The 20,833-nt window shown below is 43.1% G+C and overlaps 1 protein-coding gene across 9 annotated transcripts in view; it reads left to right on the plus strand.

Moving 5' to 3' along the window:
• PDE1C (phosphodiesterase 1C) overlaps nt 1–20,833 on the plus strand; it is a 554,383-nt gene that overhangs the window by 280,080 nt on the left and 253,470 nt on the right. Inside the window, exon 1 of one of the 9 annotated variants that reach the window (XM_030857476.3) lies at nt 3,094–3,573. The exons of 7 other annotated variants lie outside the window; for them this stretch is intronic. In XM_030857476.3, coding sequence (XP_030713336.1) covers nt 3,473–3,573 — 101 coding nt within the window. In that variant the 5' untranslated portion in view covers nt 3,094–3,472. Of the gene's footprint in view, nt 1–3,093; nt 3,574–20,833 lie in introns of those variants that run through there. One more of the 9 variants, XM_030857472.3, reaches the window with a different exon arrangement.

Below are 20,833 nucleotides of genomic sequence, written 5' to 3' on the forward strand. Positions count from 1 at the left end.
GGCAGAACACTCTATGACATAAATCACAGCAAGATCCTTTTTGACCCACCTCCTAGAGAAATGGAAATAAAAACAAAAATAAACAAATGGGACCTAAGGAAACTTCAAAGCTTTTGCACAGCAAAGGAAACCATAAACAAGAGGAAAAGACAACCTTCAGAATGGGAGAAAATATTTGCAAACAAATCAATGGACAAAGGATTACTCTCCAAAATATATAAGCAGCTCATGTAGCTCAATATCAAGAAAACAAACAGCCCAATCAAAAAATGGGCAGAAGACCCTAAATAGACATTTCTCCAAAGAAGACAAACAGATGGCCAAGAGGCACATGAAAAGCTGCTCAATATCACTAATCATTAGAGAAATGCAAATCAAAACTACAATGAGGTATCATCTCACATGGTTTAGAATGGGCATCATCAGAAAATCTACAAACAACAAATGCTGGAAAGAGTGTGGAGAAAAGGGAACCCCCCTGCACTGTTGGTGGGAATGTAAATTGATACAGCCACTATGGAGAACAGTATGGAGGTTCCTTAAAAAACTAAAACTAGAACTACCATATGACCCAGCAATCCTACTACTGGGCATATACCCTGAGAAAACCATAATTCAAAAAGAATGATGTACCACAATGTTCACTGCAGCTCTGTTTACAATTGCCAGGACATGGAAGCAACCTAAGTGTCCATCGACAGATGAATAGATAAAGAAGATGTGGCACATATATACAATGGAATATTACCCAGCCATAAAAAGAAAAAGAAATTGAGTTATTTGTAGTGGTGGATGGACCTAGAGTCTGTCATACAGAGTGAAGTAAGTCAGAAAGAGAAAAACAAATACTATATGCTAACACATATGTATGGAATCAAAAAAAAAAAAAGGTTCTGAAGAACCTAGGGGCAGGACAGGAATAAAGACGCAGACGTAGAGAATGGACTTGAGGACACAGGGAGGGGGAAGGGTAAGCTGGGACGAAGTGAGAGAGTGGCATGGACATATAAATACTACCAGATATAAAATAGATAGCTAGTGGGAAGCAGCCACATAGCACAGGGAGATCAGCTTGGTGCTTTGTGACCACCTAGAGGGGTGGGATAGGGAGGCTGGGAGGGAGATGCAAGAGGGAGGAGATATGGGGATATATGTATATGTATAGCTGATTCACTTTGTTATAAAGCAGAAACTAACACACCATTGTAAAGCAATTATACTCCAATAAAGATGTTAAAAAATAAAATAACATAAAATAATCTCTTAAAGTCCAATTCCATGGAAGTCACAGTTTTGCATTGGGTGACATTGGGTTGGTAAATTGGTTTCCTCAGGTAAACAAATTTTATCGTAAGATGTTGACTGCTTAATGCTGTCTTTGCTTGAGAGTAATGCTTTAACTCACTGGAACTGTATGTGCTTCCAGAAAATCCTTAAGGACTGACTTTAATGAGATGACTTCAGCTTGTGTGGTAGGTGAGTATGTAAGTTCTTTTCAATCAAAAAGGTCTGTCATCTCACCTTCAGGCAGGTACCTTCTCCACTGCAGTGAATGGGGCTAGCCATGCCATCCTCATCACTCTCATCTCTAATTTCTGGAAAGTAAATGCCCACTTCCAAATGGATGAGCATTTAGGATTTAAACACTGCTTTAAAAATTTCTTTATCAAGGCCACTTGAATGGAACTTTACTTGAGCAATGGAGAAAAACTAGTTCTCACCTTTAAGTTTATCTGAATTTTGAGAAGCAGGCAAGTATCTGATGGATAGAATAAGAATGCTGGGAGTGTGACTGAATCATTAACTGCCAATGAGGGACAATACCATTATAGGGCAAGCTGCGTCCTGAATCTCAGGAGCCCTGAGTCCCAGGTTTGAAATGGCCGCTGGGAAGTGGGAAGTGGTGGTTGGCTGCATCTGGAAGGGAGCTTAACCACCAGTTCCTGTGATGTCTGGGCCTCAGTCAGCTTCAGCCAGGATCTTTTCTTTCTTTTCTTTTTCTGTCTTTGGTCTTTCTTTTAATCCCACCTCTCTCCTCCCCTCTTAACTGCATTACCTGGTCCCACTCTGCCTGAGCATTACACTTCATTGACATTGTGAATGACCTAGGGGGATGCAGATACTGAGTTGTAGCTTCTTGGAGCTGAAACTCCTCTCCAGTGTCAACATCTGCCCAGGGACCCTTTGAGGAGTCTGTCATGAATCAGTGGAAACTCCAACTTCCTTACTTTTGTTTATATTTTCCTTTCTTCACACCATTTTGGGGGGAGAGAGACAGACAGAGAGAGAGAGAGAACAGAGAGAGAGAGAGAGAGAGAGAGGGAGGGAGGGAGGGAGAGAGAGAGAGGTGACTCCCATTAGCAAGAACATATCGGGACTTTCTAAGTGTGATGTGTGGTTACTTTAGTCCCTGTCAATTGCTTTAATATTTCAAAATGGAACCGCCTCTGTGGCGGGCGTGGAAGTGAGCGCTGTGAATGAAAGCTCCAAGCACAAACTCCGCGGAACGTCGCCGGGGCTGTTTGCCCCACCGGCCCCCTGGGAGGACACGGACCTCGGTTCCCTGGGATTTCCGCGAGCGGTGCCGTGCTATTCATTTTGTGCGGGCTTCGGGAGTCATCGGCGCGCCGGGGCTGGGGGCCCTGCGCTACGGCGGGCCGCCCTGGCGCGCGCGGGTCTCCGGGTGCGGGGCTGGAGCCCGGCAAGCGTGTGCCCTGCCGCCGGCGGTGCCCGGCGCGCCCCTCTCTCCGCGCCCGCGGGTGCTAGACCAGACGCCGGTCCCGGCGCGCTCGCAGACGACTCTTCTCAGTTGTCAGTTTTCTCGCTTGTCAGCAGAGCTGCTGGTAAGTGACAGAAAACAGAGAGGGGGCGGGACGGCAGCGTGGCTGGGGAGAGAGCGACCGGGAGGGGGAGCCGCGGGGCGCCCCAGGGCAGGGGGCGCGGGTGGAGCCTGGGTGCACGGCCTCCGGGTCGGACCGCCCAGCCCCGGACCGCCCAGCCCCGCGTCGGCTCCCCCTAGGCTCACCCGCCTCCTCGGTCTCCCCTTCTCACTTTCTCCCTCCTCGCCGCCTCTCCTCCTCACTCGGTCCTCCCTTTCCCCCCCTGCAGTCCTTCAGCTGCCAAACTGTTCGCTTCCTTGGCTTTGTTTGAGAAAAAAAAAAAAAAAAAAGAACCCGAACAGGTCTGAGGTGTTTTCTCCTAAATCAGGAGCACAATTCCTACCCTTGGCATTAGCCCAGGAGCATGGCTGGTTCCCGCAGCTGCCTCCGGGGAGCACCTGGGTCCGGGGTCGCCGGCCCTCCGGGCCCGCCTTAAGCCATGATTTGGGGGTCGCAGAAGGGGGAGCGCACGCAGAAAGTGACAGGCAGACGCGCTCGCCACCTGACTGGGGCTCGAGGGCAGGGCTGGGCAAAGAGGCGGGAGAGGAGAGCCCAAAGTCTCTCAGCCTCACTCCCAGTGATAACCTGCAGCTATGGAGTCGCCAACCAAGGAGATTGAAGAATTTGAGAGCAACTCTCTGAAATACCTGCAACCAGAACAGATCGAGAAAATCTGGCTTCGGCTCCGAGGGCTGTAAGTAGATCTGTTTACTTCTTTCGCCCTATTTCCCTCTCATCAGTATTTTACTACACAGCCACAGTCACGACTGCTCACCCCAATTCCTGCATGACCCTTCAAAATACAACGCTAGAAGTTCCACAACCGCTTCTCTGTTAATTACAGTCACTGCTACCTTCCTTTCAATAGCGAGACTTGTCTTTCTGAGTGCTTCGGAATGCCTTGCTGTTTCCAAGTCATGCTTTCTTTGGGGAAGAGGAGATGTCCTTAGATTTCAGTTATAGTAGCTCAGTATTCATGGAGATATTTCTGTTTGTTTGTTTGTTTGTCAGGGGAGAAAAGTTTGGGGACTCAGGTCACAGACTTTTAATCAAAGGAAGAGTTATTCTCTGCAGAATGCTTGCAGACACCTTGGCAGGTGGTCCAAGAACTTACCAACAGTTCAAATTCAGCATGTATTCTGCCTGTTAGATTTTCCTCTCCCTCTCCCTAGCCTACTTCAACTTCTGATATTTTCTTAGGATTCTTTCTAGCAGGAAAAGAGTTACTGAAAGGAAGGACTATTTTTGGAGAAAGTAGGGTTCAGAACCAATATTGGAGTTTCCTAGTAATATTTGAACAGTGAAATAGGGCGTTTGCTGTCAATACAGTGACCAGAATTCTAGTTGGACTGGTGAACAGAGATCTCTGAATTTCATCCACTTCATTGGGTGCTGTCTGTTTTTGGGTACTGAGGAGAGGTGACCTGAAAATATGTGTTATTTTCTGTGAAAAGATTTCATAAACAATGAACTGCTGGTTATCCCAGTCAGGAAGCTGTAGTGACAGCTGTATGGTTACAGCTTGCTCCTCAGTTGACCAGGCAGGTCCCAAAGATACCTTCCATAACCACCAGATACTCATTTCCCAGATATTTGGCATCAAATATCTAGTGCAGATAAAAAAAAAAAATAGGTTATCTCCAAGTATATTCTCCAGACCTTCTGTTCCTACCAAGGGCAGTGATGGGAAAACCAGCTCCTTGGCAGTTTGTTTTGCTGCAGTTATTGTTTTTGAAAGCACACACACACACACACACACCCCAAAACAAGTCAGAAGGGCACTGATCTAAGTTATCTTTATCTTGGGGGAGACCACATTCCAACCAGGATATTCACAGTTTCTAAAGGGAAGCAATAAGATAGGTGTTTCTTCAAGGTATCCCCATTTAAAGTGCAATTTATAAAAGCCCTTCCATCAATAATCAAAGTGAGTTTCATTGCCATTGATCTAAATGTGAAACCATGCCAAATAATATGATTTTGGGGTTGTCTGGCTGCTGCAAGCAGAGGCTGTAAACTTATTTGGAAATCTTGTCTTTCTGGCTGGCAGGCTCTTCCAACAGTTGAGATGCACGCAATGCAGCACCTCTTTCAGAGAGGTGTTTACAATAAGCTCATGTTATATGTGATGAACACTCCATGTGATCATATTGTGGTGCACACAGAAAGTTTGTTGCGTCCACAAAATCTGGGTCCAAAATATACAATGTCAAAGTGTTGTCAGGCTGGTCTCCTTGACATCCCGGCTGGAGGGACTCATGTGCGCACACTCAGGAACAGCTTCTCTCAGGCTGCTTTACAATTCCAACCAACTCCACAGAGCAACTCAGGCTGGGGAAGAGTGTTTGGGCAAATCAGCCAGGTTGAGGTGGGAAACTTGTGTGAAAAAGCATTCAGAGCTTACAACGCACTGTCTTGTAGCTTCCTCTGTTTCATCTGTTAGGCTTCTCTCCCCAAATTGTTGTCTGCATTTTTGTTTTCAAGTCTCTTGTGTTTACCTAGCACCCTGTACCTTGGAACATAAAAGGTGTGGGTTGATTCTTTTCCAAATGTGTGTTTTTGAATCCTTCTCTTTTTACCCTTCCTACTGAAACACCCTGCCCAACAGCAGTCCCAGGAGATCTGTAGCTTCACTTTCTGATTTGAAAAAGGACATGTTACTATTGTTATGACATTTTTTTTTTTTTACTACTGTTATGGTTCTTACTACCACTTTTTTTTTTGTTTTTTTAACAAAACAGTTGTGCTATAATAAGTAGCTAAAGATTCCGGAAACCAAAGCGCATGCTTTTTTATACAACTTGGAGTAACACTTTTGCAGTTAACAAAATAGAAACCTTAGGAGATGGAAGGGTGTGTGTCTCTTTGCTCCCACAGTGGATTAACAGTAAGAGAAAGGAAGCTGTTCTTTCAACATTTTAGAAAAACTCAATAGCCAAAATTGAATTTTCATACCAATTTATTACCATGATACCTGTATAGAAGGGGCTTTACAGGTGACCACAGATAGGAATTTGTTTCACCTTGTTTGAGAGCCATCTAAGTTTCAGGACTTGGTCATCTCATGCCTGGACTATTTAGTGGTATTGTCAGTATCTCGCCTACTTAATCTATCCTTGAAGTTTTCATCTCCTCCAGTAGAATGTCAGTTCCTTAGGACAGACACTTTGTGTGTCTTGCTCACTGCTGTACCTCCAGTGCCTAGAACAGGGTTTGGCACATAGTAGATGCTCAATGAATAGGTGATGAAGGAAGCATAAAGACCCAAAGATGAACTTTTCAGTATTCAAAATGAAGGTAAATGTGTATCTGGGTCAGCTTACAGGCCACGTGGTACTATCAACACAATATTCCATGAACTAGATGGGAGGTGGATTTAATTAACATCATTACCCAGGTTGGGCACAGGAATCTAAACTGAGGTGGAACCTGGGCAAGATGTGGCAAAGCCACGACCCAGGGCAGGATCCCACTCTTAGGTTTACCCAGGTTCTCTCTTTTCCTCCCCTTTTCTGCACTTGCCTGGAGTGGTCTTTACCAGCAGCAAGAGGATCGTTGCCAAGAATCTACAGTGTGGAGAATATAGGGGATGGTCCTCTCTATATTACAAGCCCCACACATCCCCCTTTCCACGCTTTCCTTTTTTCTCTAGCACATTTCACTGTCTTAATACTATATATTTAATTTATTTATTATGCTTATTGTCTGTTTCCTCCAATTAAAATAGAAGTTCCTTGAGGAAGGAGCCTCTTTTTTTGTGTTTCCATTTCCTCCGTTGTCCCCCAAGTGCTGTTGTCCTTACTCTATCCTCTGTAGGAGTGGGTGGAATTGTTAAGAGCCCCTCCCAATGCCTGTTTTGTTAGGGAATCTTCCAGCAGGGAAAACATGACGACTGCACTTGCTTCCTCTGATGTTGAGGGGGAGCCTCACGGCTGTATGGTTTTGACTCATAACTTGTACCCTGGGTCCTGACCAAGAGTTTTTCCTGTTATATGATGACAAAAGGGTGCTTCTATATATATATTTTTTTTAATTGAGAGCAAGAGAACAGGTTCCACTTATTTCTTGGCATTTATTGTAACAATTGTAATTGAGCTTTTGTATATCTGTTTTGCCCAACTATGAGGTAATCAGTACAATAAGATTTATGCTTTTATAACACTCTATGAAGATGCTTTTTTTACATGATCTAAAATAGTATTATGAACATAAACGGAGATATGGTTTATTATGTTTATTGTCTGTTTCCTCCAACTAAAATATAAGTTCCATGAGGACATAGTTTTTTTTTTTTTTTTTTTGATCTGTTTTGGTTACTGGAGTATCCCCAGGTGTATGGTTATTAGGGTCACAGACTGGGATTATTGTTTCTGTCTATTCACCAAGCTTTCCCATCCCCCTTATTATGGCAGTAGACCCTCCTCCCTGCCCCCCAGCCCTCCATGGGCTCAAGATCCAGGATTGGCCAATCACAGAATTTCACCATTCTGGCAACAGTGGTTGGTCTCAAGTGTGGCACAGAACCCAAGCAGAAGCAGTAGAGTCCTCCACTGAGACTTTCTGTTGGCTGGGGGAGAGTGCTGCTTTCTCTTCTGGGTTTTCCTGGTGGCTGCTGCTGGCTCCATTTCTTGCTGCGTGGAGCAGAGCTTTCAGTGACAGGAGACAGGCCAGAACTTACAGAGAAGCAGAGGGGAGAAGATGGAGTGGAAGTCCCTGGGTCTGCTCCCACAAGCCCCAGTCCCTGCAGTTGTTTCTCTGATTCTGTCTGCTGTCCCAGCTACGCGAATCCGTCAGGCTGTGTTCCTGCATAGGCTACTTCGAGTCTGGTGTCTCTGAAAGTCTTCACTAATACCCCCACTCAAGTACAGAGAACTTAAGTGACTTTTCCAAAGTATACATCAAAGGCAGGGGGGAATCCAGAGGCCAAGAAGCCTGGATCTTTGGTTTTGTATTTCTTATTTAATAAAGACTTCTCACTCTGTACTTTCTTTCTACTCTGTACTTTCTTTCTACTCATCTGAAATTTTTCATAGGGCCATCAGTGTTCAGGCAACAGAAGTTTAGTCAGTTAACATTTGCTGAGTGTCTGTTATGTGCCGGGCACTTTGATAAACTCTGTGCAGAAGTAGATAATCCATAAGGCTGTAAGATATAAGGCTGTAGCTAAAGAGGTGAACACCCGGGAGTGTTGACTGTAGTTACAGAGGACACACGGGGAGCCACCTCTGCCTGGGAGGGCCAGAGAAGGTGTGAGCAGTGAGCTGCAGACTTACTCGGAGCAGAGTCCTTAGAGTCACAAGGAAGAAACTTGCACAGATTTCTTTCATTCATGTCAGCCTTCTGCAGAGATGTGAGGAAAACAGGGAGTCATCCAGTCAGCACAGAGTACATCAGCTCAGAATTCTGAGCTGTTTTTATGGACAACTGGAAAAGCTGTGTCTACTTAACTAGGAATATAGCCTGAGTCTCAGTGCCCTTCCCTATGCTCACCTCTTACCGGTAATCCCAAAAGAGAGGGTGTGGTTGGGTCTAGCTGCTGTCATTCAACATGGAGCTATTGGACAGAAATCTCCCAGGTCACCTCAGAAGCAGTTGGCCCCTACATTGGTCCCTGGTCCATCAGCTGTACAGGTAACAGGGTTACCTTCTCTGACAAACCCATCCCCAGAGGTCTTAGATATTCTCCTTAAAAGGTAGTTGTGAGGTATCCTCATGCAGCTCATCTAGCGCAATATTGAGGGATAGATAAAGCTAGTGAATGGAGGTAACAGTGTACAAAGGTACAGAGGTATGGGAGACATTGACACATCAAGGAGGAATGAGAGATAAAGTTGGAAAAAAAGGCATGGGCCAGGTAGTGATACATGGAATTTTAAAAAATTTACTTTTTGTTTTATTCAAAACTATACATGCTCATAGTTTAAGGAGGCAGGTCTTCGACCACGTTACACACACACATACAAATGTGTTCCAGACACTCTCCATTCATCCTTCAGGGAATCTTTTTTTGAATGCATGTAATTTTAAGGAGTTTACACTTTATCCCTTAAGTTCTAAGGAATTGTCAAAAGACTTTAAGCTAGAGAGTAACACAATGAGATTTGAATTTTAGGATGGCTATTCTGGAAGAAGTACGGAGGACAGATTGGAGATGAGACTTGAGGCCTGGAGATCAGTTGGAGAAGATTCTTCAGTTATGGTAGTACCACTGAGGAGGAAAAAATAAGGGGCACAGTTGACATTAGAATGGAGCAGACAGAAAGAGAGAAGGAGAAGTTGTCTTCCAAGCTTGTTTTGTCTCGGATGTATTAGTGAGTTTGGTGCCATTTGCCTTGTTAGAGACCACGGAGAGAAGTGCAGGCTTGGATACAGCAGAATGATAAATTTGGGTTTAGACGTGCTGGACTGGAGCAGCCTCTGGAAGGTTCAAGTAGCTGGTGGTGATAGCAGCCTGGAACTATGGAGAGACCTTTGGCCTAAGAGCCTCGGGTCTGAGAGTCACGGTTCTGAGTTAAAGCCTTGTGAACAGATGACCCAGGGAAGAGGGGCTTCACCTGAATCTCACTAATAAAGCAATTCCAAAAGAACAATTTTTAAAAATTGATGTTTATTTCCCCCAGATTACATATTTTAGGGTGTTAATTGGGCCTTCCACTCTCCCGTTTAATTGCAAATGTCAGATGGTTCAGCATAATTTTATTGGGCTCTTATTATATACCGGATATTAGGAGCTTCAGAAGAGAAATGAAAGTATCAGGAGAAAAGCCCTGCTATCAGGAAACTTAGAGTCTAGTTAGGGAGACAAGATAATTCTTTATAGAAGTGAAAAGTTATAAAACAACAATAAAAGTATGGGCAATAATTAATTGCTAGGTAAATGACATTGACACAATGCCCTAGGATTTAGAGAAGGAAGACGTTTGTGTTTGAGGGATTGTTTTCGAGTCTTTCTTTTCCTAATAAAGGCCAGTTAAGTCTCCCTGAATTATGTTCTTAATGTATATTGAAGGGGAGAAAGAGGTGAATATCAAAAAGGGTTAAGTAGATTCTTATATTTAGAATGAAATTTTCTTTACTTGAATACTAATGTCATATATTAGTACATCATCACTTGCTTATCAGAATTTGGTTGTGCTAATTTATTAGCTAATTACAACTCAGTATTTAGCAGCCGTTTATTATTTTGGCTAAGTTTTACAGCCTCTGTCGGTAAGCAGCCCTAAGCAAAGAGATTTCTTCATTTCTAGCTCCATTTTCCGTCTTTCCGTCTTTAATTTTCTTTGGTTCATAGAAAACTATTTTCCTTGGTTCCAGTTTCCCCATATGGAGGGAAAGTGCTCACATGACCCACCTCATAGCTTTTTGAGAGATGACAAGAAAAGTAATGATTAAATGTGAGACACATAATGTAGTCTGTAACAGCTTTGAGAATGACCATCACAATTTCCCATGAGTAATACAAATGAATTCTACAACAAATAAAATACTCTATTTCTGGAGAACGTATACTGAATCCATGCAAAGTGCTGTATTCTTCAGGCTTATTGGAATGTACTCTTTATTTAAAGACCTTTTGACAGCTCTTATTAAATAAAATAAACGAGTATAAGAAAAATCTAGATGTTCCTAGGTTGTGAAATTATGAAAAATCTTAAGAGAATAACTCAGTCAAGAAGACATCATTCATAACTATAGGTGATGAGTTTTATTTATAAATTTGAATGAATACAGACTCATCTATATGCAGGAATCTCATCTATCACTCATTCACTCAGCAAACATTTCTTTAGCACTTACCACGTGGCAGGCACTATGCTAGGCACCAGGGATACAGTGGGAAACAAGACAAATGTCCCCTCCTTTAGGGAGCATTCAGTCTACAGGTAGAGGCAAATGTTAAACATCTAATTCCCCAAATAGATATTTACTGTGATGAGTGCCGCAAAGAAGTACAGGGTGCTGTGGAAACATATAAGAGGGGGCCCACCCCAGGTCTAAGAATCAGGGAAACCTTCTCTGAAGAAGTGAGATTTAAGCTGAGATATGAAGAATAAGTAGGTGTTAGTTAAGAGTTGAGGAAGAGTGTTCTGAGGTATCCAAGGCCTGGGAAAATAGCAGGTGCAAAGAGCCAAAGGGACATGACGCCTCCGAGAAGACAAAAGAAGGCCAAGTGGCGGCAGCAAAAGCAGTGTGGAGACAGGAGGCTCAAGGCACAGCTGGAGAAAGGGGCAGATCTTGCCTTTTCTTTTAGACCAGGGAGCCTTAGCAATGGGAAACCACTGTAGGTCTGTGGGGATGGACTTGAGAGATTTTTAGGAGATAGACTCAACGGGATTTGGACTTGGCATGTGAGGGAGAATTGTGGAATTTAGAATAACTCCCAGGTTTTTAGCTTGAATCCACAGGTACTATTTACTTAGATCGGGATCACTGAGGGGGGATCAAGTTTGCAAGTTTGGTTGTGTGTGGCAGCAGAATGAATGCGGAGTAGAAATCATGAGCTCAGTTTTGGACATACTGAATATGAGAGGCCTATAAGACGCCCCTGAGGAGACATGAGCAGTTGGATAAGAAGGCCTGGAGATTTAAGGAAAGGTCTGTGTTGGAGATGTAAGGTACAGCCCAACAAAGTAAGAAGAAAAAATTATATATATATATATATAATAATGATATAATACATATTGTAAATAATATATATATAATGTGTATAAATATGTATATGTGAATATGTGTATTCATGTATGTGTCTGAATGATGCTAAATTAATATTCCTATAAAGTTTACAAGTAGAGAGAACATAGTTTAGTGTGACCTCTCTAAATAGTCTGACAGAAGATGCCAGAAGACGATGAGTTTATATATGCTTTCTCATTGGCATTTACTTGTTCAACATTTGGGAAAGACCAGCTAGTAGTCAATCTACATGGCTTTGCTTGGAACACTTGTACTGACTGCTTGGTGTCAAGTCCAGCACAACATGGGTTTGGAGCAAAGACAGAAACCTGAGGGCTAGGCAGGGTCATTTCCAGTATTCCAGATGCAGAAAGAGACCATGACCCAAGAAGCTAAATGGAATGAGGCCCTCATCACGGACCTTGTGGGGACTGTCAGGCGTGAGCCAGGCAGTGAGACTTGGAGCTTGGAGCCCAGCCTCCTGCAGAAGGGTCTGGTGCAGCTTGGCTGGGTGGAGGCTCCCTAGACCCTGCAGGAGGCTGTCCTGTTGTCTAGGCTCGTCCAGTGGGCGCCGCCTCATGCTGCTGTTCCCAAGGTGTCCTACGTGCACACACCAGGCCTCTGTCTCTCGGGGCATCCACAGTTCTGCCATAGTGCCCACCCTCCACATCAGCTCTGCCTCATTCATGGCCTTTTCCCCGGAAGCTCTTTAAGGCCTTCCAAAAATGGACCTTCCTCCCTTCTTTTCCACTCCCTTCCAAAGACCTGTTGCAGGGACCCAATATTCAATATTCTGCCAAAATATAGCTTTCCTTTCCCTTAAGGCCAGTAGAAGAGTGAGAAGCAACGTGAGGATGTATTTTGACTGAAAGTCACTACTACACATCCAAAGACCATTAAATTCTGTTTATCTAGATTCTAAACAACCAAAATTCTTAAATAAGCAAGACTTTTCCTACACTCTAGAGACATGAAGTAAAGCTGGTAGTGAAAGATTAGTCTTTGAAAGCTACTTCCAGGTGTGTTTTTAGGAGTAGTTCAAATTCAGATTAATATCCCACCCCTTTTTTTTTCTCTACGTCTCTGAGTCTTGTCTGAGGATGACTCTAAGGGGTCTTACAATATCTTTAAATTAACCCCCCAAAGTATTTTATATTTCGTATACTACTCTAGGTTGTTACTTGGAACCCTGTCTCCTAACTATGAGAAACTATTAAACACTTTCATGAACAGGGTCCTGCATAGCTCATTTGTGAAAGATAAGGATGAATTATTGTAAATCAAGCTTCAAAAATGTTTAGAACTGCCATTCTGTCTATCAAACTACTAACTGAAATTAGTCATGGTTAAACAAATGAAAGAATGGTTCAAAGCACCCATTTGTGGGAGTCTTGGATACTTTCAGTGAGGATAACTGTAGCTGAGGGGAATCTGGTTCAAATGCTCAACTGATTCAGTTGACAGTGGCGCTCAAAATGGTCCCTAGGAGTGCATCTGCTAGCTGAGTGGGTTGGTCTTTTTTTCTGTATTTTGGGGATCGGCCTTACTTTTGCCATATTTAAATTGTTGAAATTTACAGAGCCTATGTCCAGAGAAGAGCCTTCTATAGATGATTCTATTGTGAGAGAAGATTTGAGAGGAAATAGGAAGGACAACTGCTTTCAAGGAGCTGTTGTATTGACTTACATTCACCTGGAATTGTAAATGGCCAATAGCTGCTTTCTGCCGGGAGTAGGTTTTGATAACAAGTTGGGAGGAAAGGTGGAGGAGAGAAGGAAGGAGTTACTACTTGGGGAGATAGGAAAGCCTTAAAAACATTAGACTGGTCACTGAAGTTAAACTTGGCAGAAGATACAGTTTTTGTTCTGGCTAAATCTACATGGGGAAAACAGAGTAGAGAATTCAAGCATCTCTCTGGATAATTCAATTAAAAACCTGCCCCTCCCCTAATTACAGGGATATCTGTGAAGAGTGAGGTTTTGTCTCAGTCCTTTGGATTTATCTCCACTCTGGCAGTGTTGTCACAGATATTAAGAAATATTTTTGTTTTCAGCCTTTCTCATTGATGTTTATCGAAACCGGAGATAGGCTCCCAGGAAGTAGGTCACAAAGATTTCTTCCATTCCCATCCACACAGTTTTATTGTACTTAGAACACTGCAAGTGGTTGTAAATATGTGAATGGAGGGGTAGATCATTTATGCAAAAAAGGTACTACTTAGACTTCTACAAGCATGACATTTACTTTGTTTTCTTTAATGACCTTTCCAGTATATTTTCATTGGTGCCACTGATTAGCTCACTGCCCAGCTTTAAGCAGTAGATTTTAAGCTAGAGGGAAATGGTCCTTGGTTTGCTCAGAAATAATGCTTTTCAGAGGAAGATTTCAGCTTTTTGGGGGAGGGGTCCTATTTTGGGGCCTGTTAGACAGTAATCTGAGTGCTGGAATTTTTAACCCAGGGCCAGGAGAGAAACAAGCATGAACAGGAGATTTGGATTTTTGTGACTGGCCAACTGTCTGCAGCTAGAAGAGGGGTCTGGGGAGGGGGAGCAATGAAGACGCAGCCCTGTTGGGAACGTGGGCGCAACCGGCGCGGGGTGGATTGACTGTGAGTTGGTGCCGGTCCAGGTGGGGCTTCCTGTGGGGTTGTTTAGTTTGAACTAAACCTTCTCCTCAAGGATTTCTCCTGTTTCCACTGCCCAGCCGGCCTTAGATAGAAACACATTTGCTTCCAGAAGTGAGTTAAACATTGATCATCTTATTTACAGCTGTGTTTCGGATTAGCATTCTCTCATTTTTCTGATTTACCAATGCTCAACCCCAAACCACACTCTCGAAGGCTTCCTTCATTTGAATTTGATCTCATCACTTTGGGTTAAACATATTGGAATTTTGTACTTTGGGAGTTGCTGTCCCCAAACATGATCTTCCTTTTCTAAGAGCCCTAAATGAAAGGGTGGGAATATGTAGGACAATTTTCCCCAATAGACAACCTGGCAGAAAAATTCTCTAGAAAATTTAAGCAAAAACAACTCCTTCCTAATTATTGGGTTATTCCAAGTAAAAGTGAGTTTATATTATTTCATTATTTTGTATTTTTTGTCCTGCCTTGGATCTTTGGCCAACCAGGAAAATAGAATTGTTGCCCATATGGATTTTCATTCTGTAGCTCAACAGTTAAGAAATATTTGAGCTAGTAAGAGAAGTTTCTCATTTTCTCTAATATCTTTCTTCTCCCCACCCCTTCCCCAAATTGTCTGCTGGAAGGTGCCAGGAAACCGCAATTTATATACATTTTCTCATTGGCATTTACTTGTTAAAAATATGGGAAAGGCCATAAAGCAATCAGTATATATAGCTTTGCAAATCTAGGTTTTAACATGGGTATCATGGAAATGAAATCACTGGGAGAAATGAGAAGAAATGTACAAGGGCCTTCCATTCTCAGCAGCATCTGAAGTAGTTCATACAAATGATTTAAGACAGATTCAGTGGAAGTTTCTAGCGATATCCAGTTTTGTTCAGTCGGCACCCCATATGCCAGTAAAAAACAAAACCAGAGGATCATTCAGATCCTCGATCATTTCACAGATATTTGTGGCATTTTATCTCAGTCCACTTTCCCACGAGTGAGCCGCATGTGACCTGAACTCGTGAGAACATGTACTTAACTCCCTGAGTTTTGCTGTGCACTTTTTTTTTTCTGAGCCTGTCCCCCAATCTCCTCTCCCTTGAGGGAACTGAAGCCTGAGAACCAACATTTCCAAAGCTATCTGTGCCTCGGCAGCAATAGTGACCTCAGTAAGGAAGGATGGAGACGGGATCTGATGGGATCTGGAGCAGAGTGAGTCATTATTGCCCAGAAACCCTGGAGAACATTGCGGACAGAACTGGACTTCTCACTGTGTGTGGGGAGCTGTTGCATATTCAGCTTCCCAGACCAGAAAATCTTCTTGTGCTCAACTGGGAGGTATCTTGCTGTCAACTTAGAGACTAAGCACAAGTTTTGGTTTTTCTAAGCCAGCTCGTTTGAATATTAAGCCTATTTATAAACCTCATTATTGCAGCAACCATATGGCTCTTACTCAAAGATACTCACTTTAAAAAAGTGAAAGACTGCCAGGTGCTTCATGATTTAGCCTCAATGCTTAATTGACTCTCACTCACCCAGGCTATCAGGAATGATTCCCAAGTCATCTGTTTGACTTTGGAGTCTGTGAAACTTACATGTGATTGTGGGTATGCCCAGTACTTTGCAAACTGCTAGCCATCAAAAAGCAAACAAAGCTCTTTAAAAGCATCCTGCATCTGCCACACTGTTGTTTCCTTTTTGCTATTTCCTTGCTGTCTCTACTCTGCCCTTAGGTCCAGGTGTACTGTGGCCAGAATCACTCCTTATGCTTGCTTAGTTTCCTCCCTTCTCTCCCAAATTGGGGCCGAGAGGTAAAATGAAGTGCAGGGTCTTGAAGTTCTAGGTGTAGATGACACAGCCATGGACAGCTTTGGGGAACCTTTTTAAATATTGGGGGTCAATGCTCTTTGCTCTTTGATGATACTCCCGTCTCAGTAGCCACTTGTCAGAATGTGATCAGCTGGACATAAATGGACTGAAGCCTTCCAGGGGAGATTTTTCCAGCTTATCACTTCCCCTGTTCTGTACACATGCATGCACATATAACACGTACACACTATTTGATACTTCTTGGCAATCCACGATTTCATAGAAACATTCCAGAGTTAAACAGACGTGGATTTTCAGTGAAGACCAGGAGTCTTTTAATTTGCCTAACAGGTAAGTGGATGTGGTCAAGCAATAATTCTAGTTATAGCATGATATCTCTGTGCTGAGTTATAACTTCTAGAGGATGCTTAGGGATTCTGTGTAAGCAACTCACTGGGCTTCAGTTTTTAGGGAATTATCGATAAAAAGGCTTTTTCTTAAAGATAATTTGAGATATTTCTAAGGATTATCATGGTGTCCAGTTCCTAAATATCTAATTTTACTTTCTTTTTTTCCTGCTTTCTGAGCAACGACCCCGCTTTGACATTAGAGGAAAGTATGTGGGTCTGCTAGGCTAACAGGGATCACTGCTGGGTGGGTGTCAGAGTGTATACAGCCTGCAGGCTCCCTGGGGCGTGTGGGGAGCGACGAGAGCTGGGCAGAGTTTCAGTTCCTCCTCTGCTTAGTAGGACTGAGATTAGCACCTGCTTTCTTTGTGGCTCAAGTGTTCTAAGATGAGGAGAACTGAGAGTATTCAATTTTTCTACTTTAGAAAACAATCTTAAACTTCTTTTTAAAACTTTTTTAATCAATGAAAGCCTTTTTTTTCAAACAAAATTTGGAAACCTATGGAATTATAATACCATTATTACTTAGGCAGTACTATTGTTATAAATACAGTAGCCGACTCGTTCTTGAACGTTTACTGGATGCCCAACACTGTGCTAAAACTTTACATTCATTATTACATTCAACTCTCACATCAACCTGTGAAGTGCATATTATTGTTACCCAAATTTTACAGATAAGGAAACTGGTGGCTGGGAAAGTGATGTAAGTTGCCAAAGGTTACATAGCTTATTGGACACAGTAAGTTGAAGAAGGGATTTAGCTTAGGTAAGTGATCCTACACATTGTACTGTAATGCCTCTCTTTAAAAAACAAATGAATAGACAAACAATGCCGTGTGTGTGTGTGTGTGTGTGTGTGTGTGTGTGTGTGTGTGTGTGTGTGAAGGGTAGAGGGCATTCCGGGGAACAGAGTTTGCAAAGTGCTCTAGGCTTTCATCCATGCGGTTTCCTCAGCCTGGCCTTGTGAAGATGGCCTGCCTTTTGCCTCAGTGTGCAGGTGTGCTCTCTCCATCTCCCACACTGCCAAGATACCAGAGCACGGCAGCTCCTGGTCATTCTCTGTGGTCTGAATTAGCTCAGTCTAGCTACATGAATCTTGAGACTTGTGATGTATTGTTATAAGTTTCAAAAAATTATAAATTTAAAGTAAGTTTGAGAAGCCAAAACAGAAGATTTAAAAACATTCCCTTTGTCTTTAAGGTTATGAATCAGGGGCAAATTCTGTTGAAGTTCTTAAAAACAAAAGGCCAAGAATAAACTAGGTTCTTTTCTAGCTCATTTCCTGCATTTGGACGGAAAGAGCCCAGTATGTTCTGTGGTTGGTTTTGTTTGTTTTTGTCGAGTGTCTAAATTTCCTCCAGGCATCCTTTGACTTCTTTGACTAATTTCCTCAATTTTCTTTGAGGGCTTCAGGGTTTGCTTTCTGTCTCAACCAGTTCAAGGTTCTGTATCCTTAGAAAAGTTACTTAACCTCTCTGAGCCTCATTGCCATCAAGTATAAAGTGAGGTAAACCTCCTAGGCTCTGTAGCAGGTCAAAGTGAGTTAATTTATGTAACAGACATGGAACAGAGGAGATGCTCAACAATTGTGAGCCTCCTCTCCAGCTTCCCCCTGCCAGCCTTCTCTCATTGCATTCCTTCTGTGTGTAGAAAACCATGACTGTGGTAGATGGCCTCACTGCTTGTAGTAACTCATCACTAAACAGAAAAAAAATGAGTAGAAAGAAAGCATTTTGATCAGTGTCTTGATGAATTCACTCATTCACGCAACAGCAGTATATTGAACAGCTGTCATTTGTCAAGCACCATGTTAGGCAAGGGAGAAACAAGCAAGCAGATAGTGGACAAGCTATCGATCTTGCCATCAGCATAACAGATGAGCTCTGGCCACCATGGAACACACAAAAGAGGTGATCCAGTTTGGGAGGCCCTAGAAGGTTTTTGGGAGAAAGTGATGATTCAGCTGAAAGCTGAAAGCTGAAGGATAAGTAGGACTCAAGCCTCACCATCTTGCCCAGTCAAGATGATCTGTGAGTAGGATCTTGAGTAGAGTAGTTTCTATGGATCTGTATTTTCTCTTGTGCTTTAAGTGCTGACCTTCCAGCTCCAGTGTAAGATGACACTTTGGGTTGGGTGTCTTTGGACATGGGGACTGTCTGTCTAAATGGGACAAGATGGGAAGGGAGAACTTCAGAATCTGTGAAGTCAGGAATGCATCTGTGAAGGTGGGGAGTGAATGTTGGGAAGGTGAGTTGGGCTGAAAATAAGGTTTTTTGGTCTCTCTTTTTTGGGTCTACCAAATGCACAACCCATGTTTTGATATGTGTGGGTGGCAGCTACAAATGATGTATTTACTTTGCCCACAGACATTTGTTGTGTACGAACCATGTGCCCGTCGATGTGCATGCCCTTGGGATAGATACAGAGACCCATATGACAGGACCCCTGAGCTCAAGAAACTCAAAACAAGGCGAAAGGGTCCTAAACCTTTTAGAATTCCCCTTACATGGCATGCATGGTACCTGGCAAATTCAGTGCATTGTGTTCTCTGAGATCATTCCTCCCATTTTATAGATGTGGAAGCTAAAGCTTGCTTTAGTGTAGAGCTTGTCTGAGTCTCACAGCTAGAGAGGGAGAAGTTGGATTTTGAACCAGGTTTATCACATTCCAGAACCCTATTGTCTTTCCACAAGGCAATGCAACAGGTGACCCCTTCTCTCAGGTGTCATCTTTTAAAAAAAAGTGTACATTTTATTACATTTCTTGATTAGCTCAGTACTTTTTAGCCTTAGAACCTGCTGTCTGCCTCTGAATCTGTCTGGGCTGAGCTGGGCTGGTTTGAGGTCGTTAGGCACGCCCTTCTTACCTGCTTGCCCACGTACTTACGTATTCCTCCTTGTTGAACTCCTGCCCATCAATCAAAGCTACAAAGCTTCCTGAGCCACCCCTTGTCTTGGTTGTTATACTATAACACTTTTGGTAACATGTATTAATTTCCTTTTTTAGGATTCAGATTCTTTCAGAGAGTAGATCTTAGTAGAGTTATTATGAGTATTAGTGATGTATGTTAAGTGCTTGTTATAGTAGGTGCTGAAATTGGAAGCTATTCTTATTTTTGTTCATTTTGATGCACTCAGCGTTCCCAGCAGTGCCTTTTTTTTTTTTTTTTTTTTGGTACGCAGGCCTTTCACTGTTGTGGCCTCTCCCGTTGCAGAGCACAGGCTCTGGACGTGCAGGCTCAGCAGCCATGGCTCACGGGCCCAGCCGCTCCGCGGCATGTGGGATCTTCCTGTACCGGGGCACGAACCCGCGTCCCCTACATCGGCAGGCGGACTCTCAACCACTGCGCCACCAGGGAAGCCCCCAGCAGTGCCTTTTTATGATCCTTGGCAAATGTTGGCAGAATTCTGTGGAAGCCAATAGCAAAGGTTGTCTTCTTCTGGCCTCTGAAGACACACTCTGTTGACAGAACTAGTTGAGTTTCTGGGTGGGAACCAGGGGCATCCATCTGCCCCAACTGCCCCCTTACCTTTGGCCCTTGCACACTCTCACTGGGTTATTTTCCAGTCTTGCCAGAGACTCCCGAGCCCGGTTCATTAGACAGCAGTTCTAACGAGGGCCAAGGGCATGGGTCACACCCACAGCTCACTGTGGTCTGTGCCTGTGGATGAAACCTCTGCCTTTGCTACTGCCTAGAGCGTGTGAGCTGTCACTGCTGGGGTGGGGGGGTGGTCCAGGATGGTCAGTGCACACCCATCACAGCTTTTGGAGGGAGTGCAAAACACTGTTTTAAGCTGTGGGATACAGTGGGGCAGCATACAAAGAATCTGCCTTTGGGGAGCTGACATTCAGGTGGGTTATCTCATTTATTTCTCACCACAAGGTCTTGAAAGAGGTGCTCTGATTATTCCCACTTTACAGATAAAGAAAGTGAGGCTCAGAGGGGTTGAATCTCTGGTCCAACACTGTAGAGCTGAGTGCCACAGCCAAGATCGGAACACAGGTAGTTTGCTCTCAAGCCCAAGCCCTAACCCATCTGTTAGTTGACCTTCCTCCCTACATATATGATGTAATTCAAACATGTAAATATCTCTGTATATTCTTCCTATAGATGTATATATCTGTATATGTGACTGTATATGAGTATTTTATAAATTTTTATAATTATTCTAATTATAATCATAAGGCTCATTTAAAATAGAAAATATAGAAAATTCATACAAGTACAAATAAAAGTCATGATTCATTAACCTACTACCCTGGGCTCATGATTATCACTCTGATGGTTTTCCTTATAGATAAATAGGTATCAGTACCTCTCAGGTCAAGATCACATTGTGGGTTCAGTGCTGTATGCTGTTTACTTCACTTAACATGTCACACTGCCATGTATGTTTTCATTTAAACAGAGATGTCACAGGTCATAGGGA

The sequence above is a fragment of the Globicephala melas genome, chromosome 9 (assembly GCF_963455315.2).
Source record: "Globicephala melas chromosome 9, mGloMel1.2, whole genome shotgun sequence".
In the NCBI taxonomy this organism is placed as follows: Eukaryota; Metazoa; Chordata; class Mammalia; order Artiodactyla; family Delphinidae; genus Globicephala; species Globicephala melas.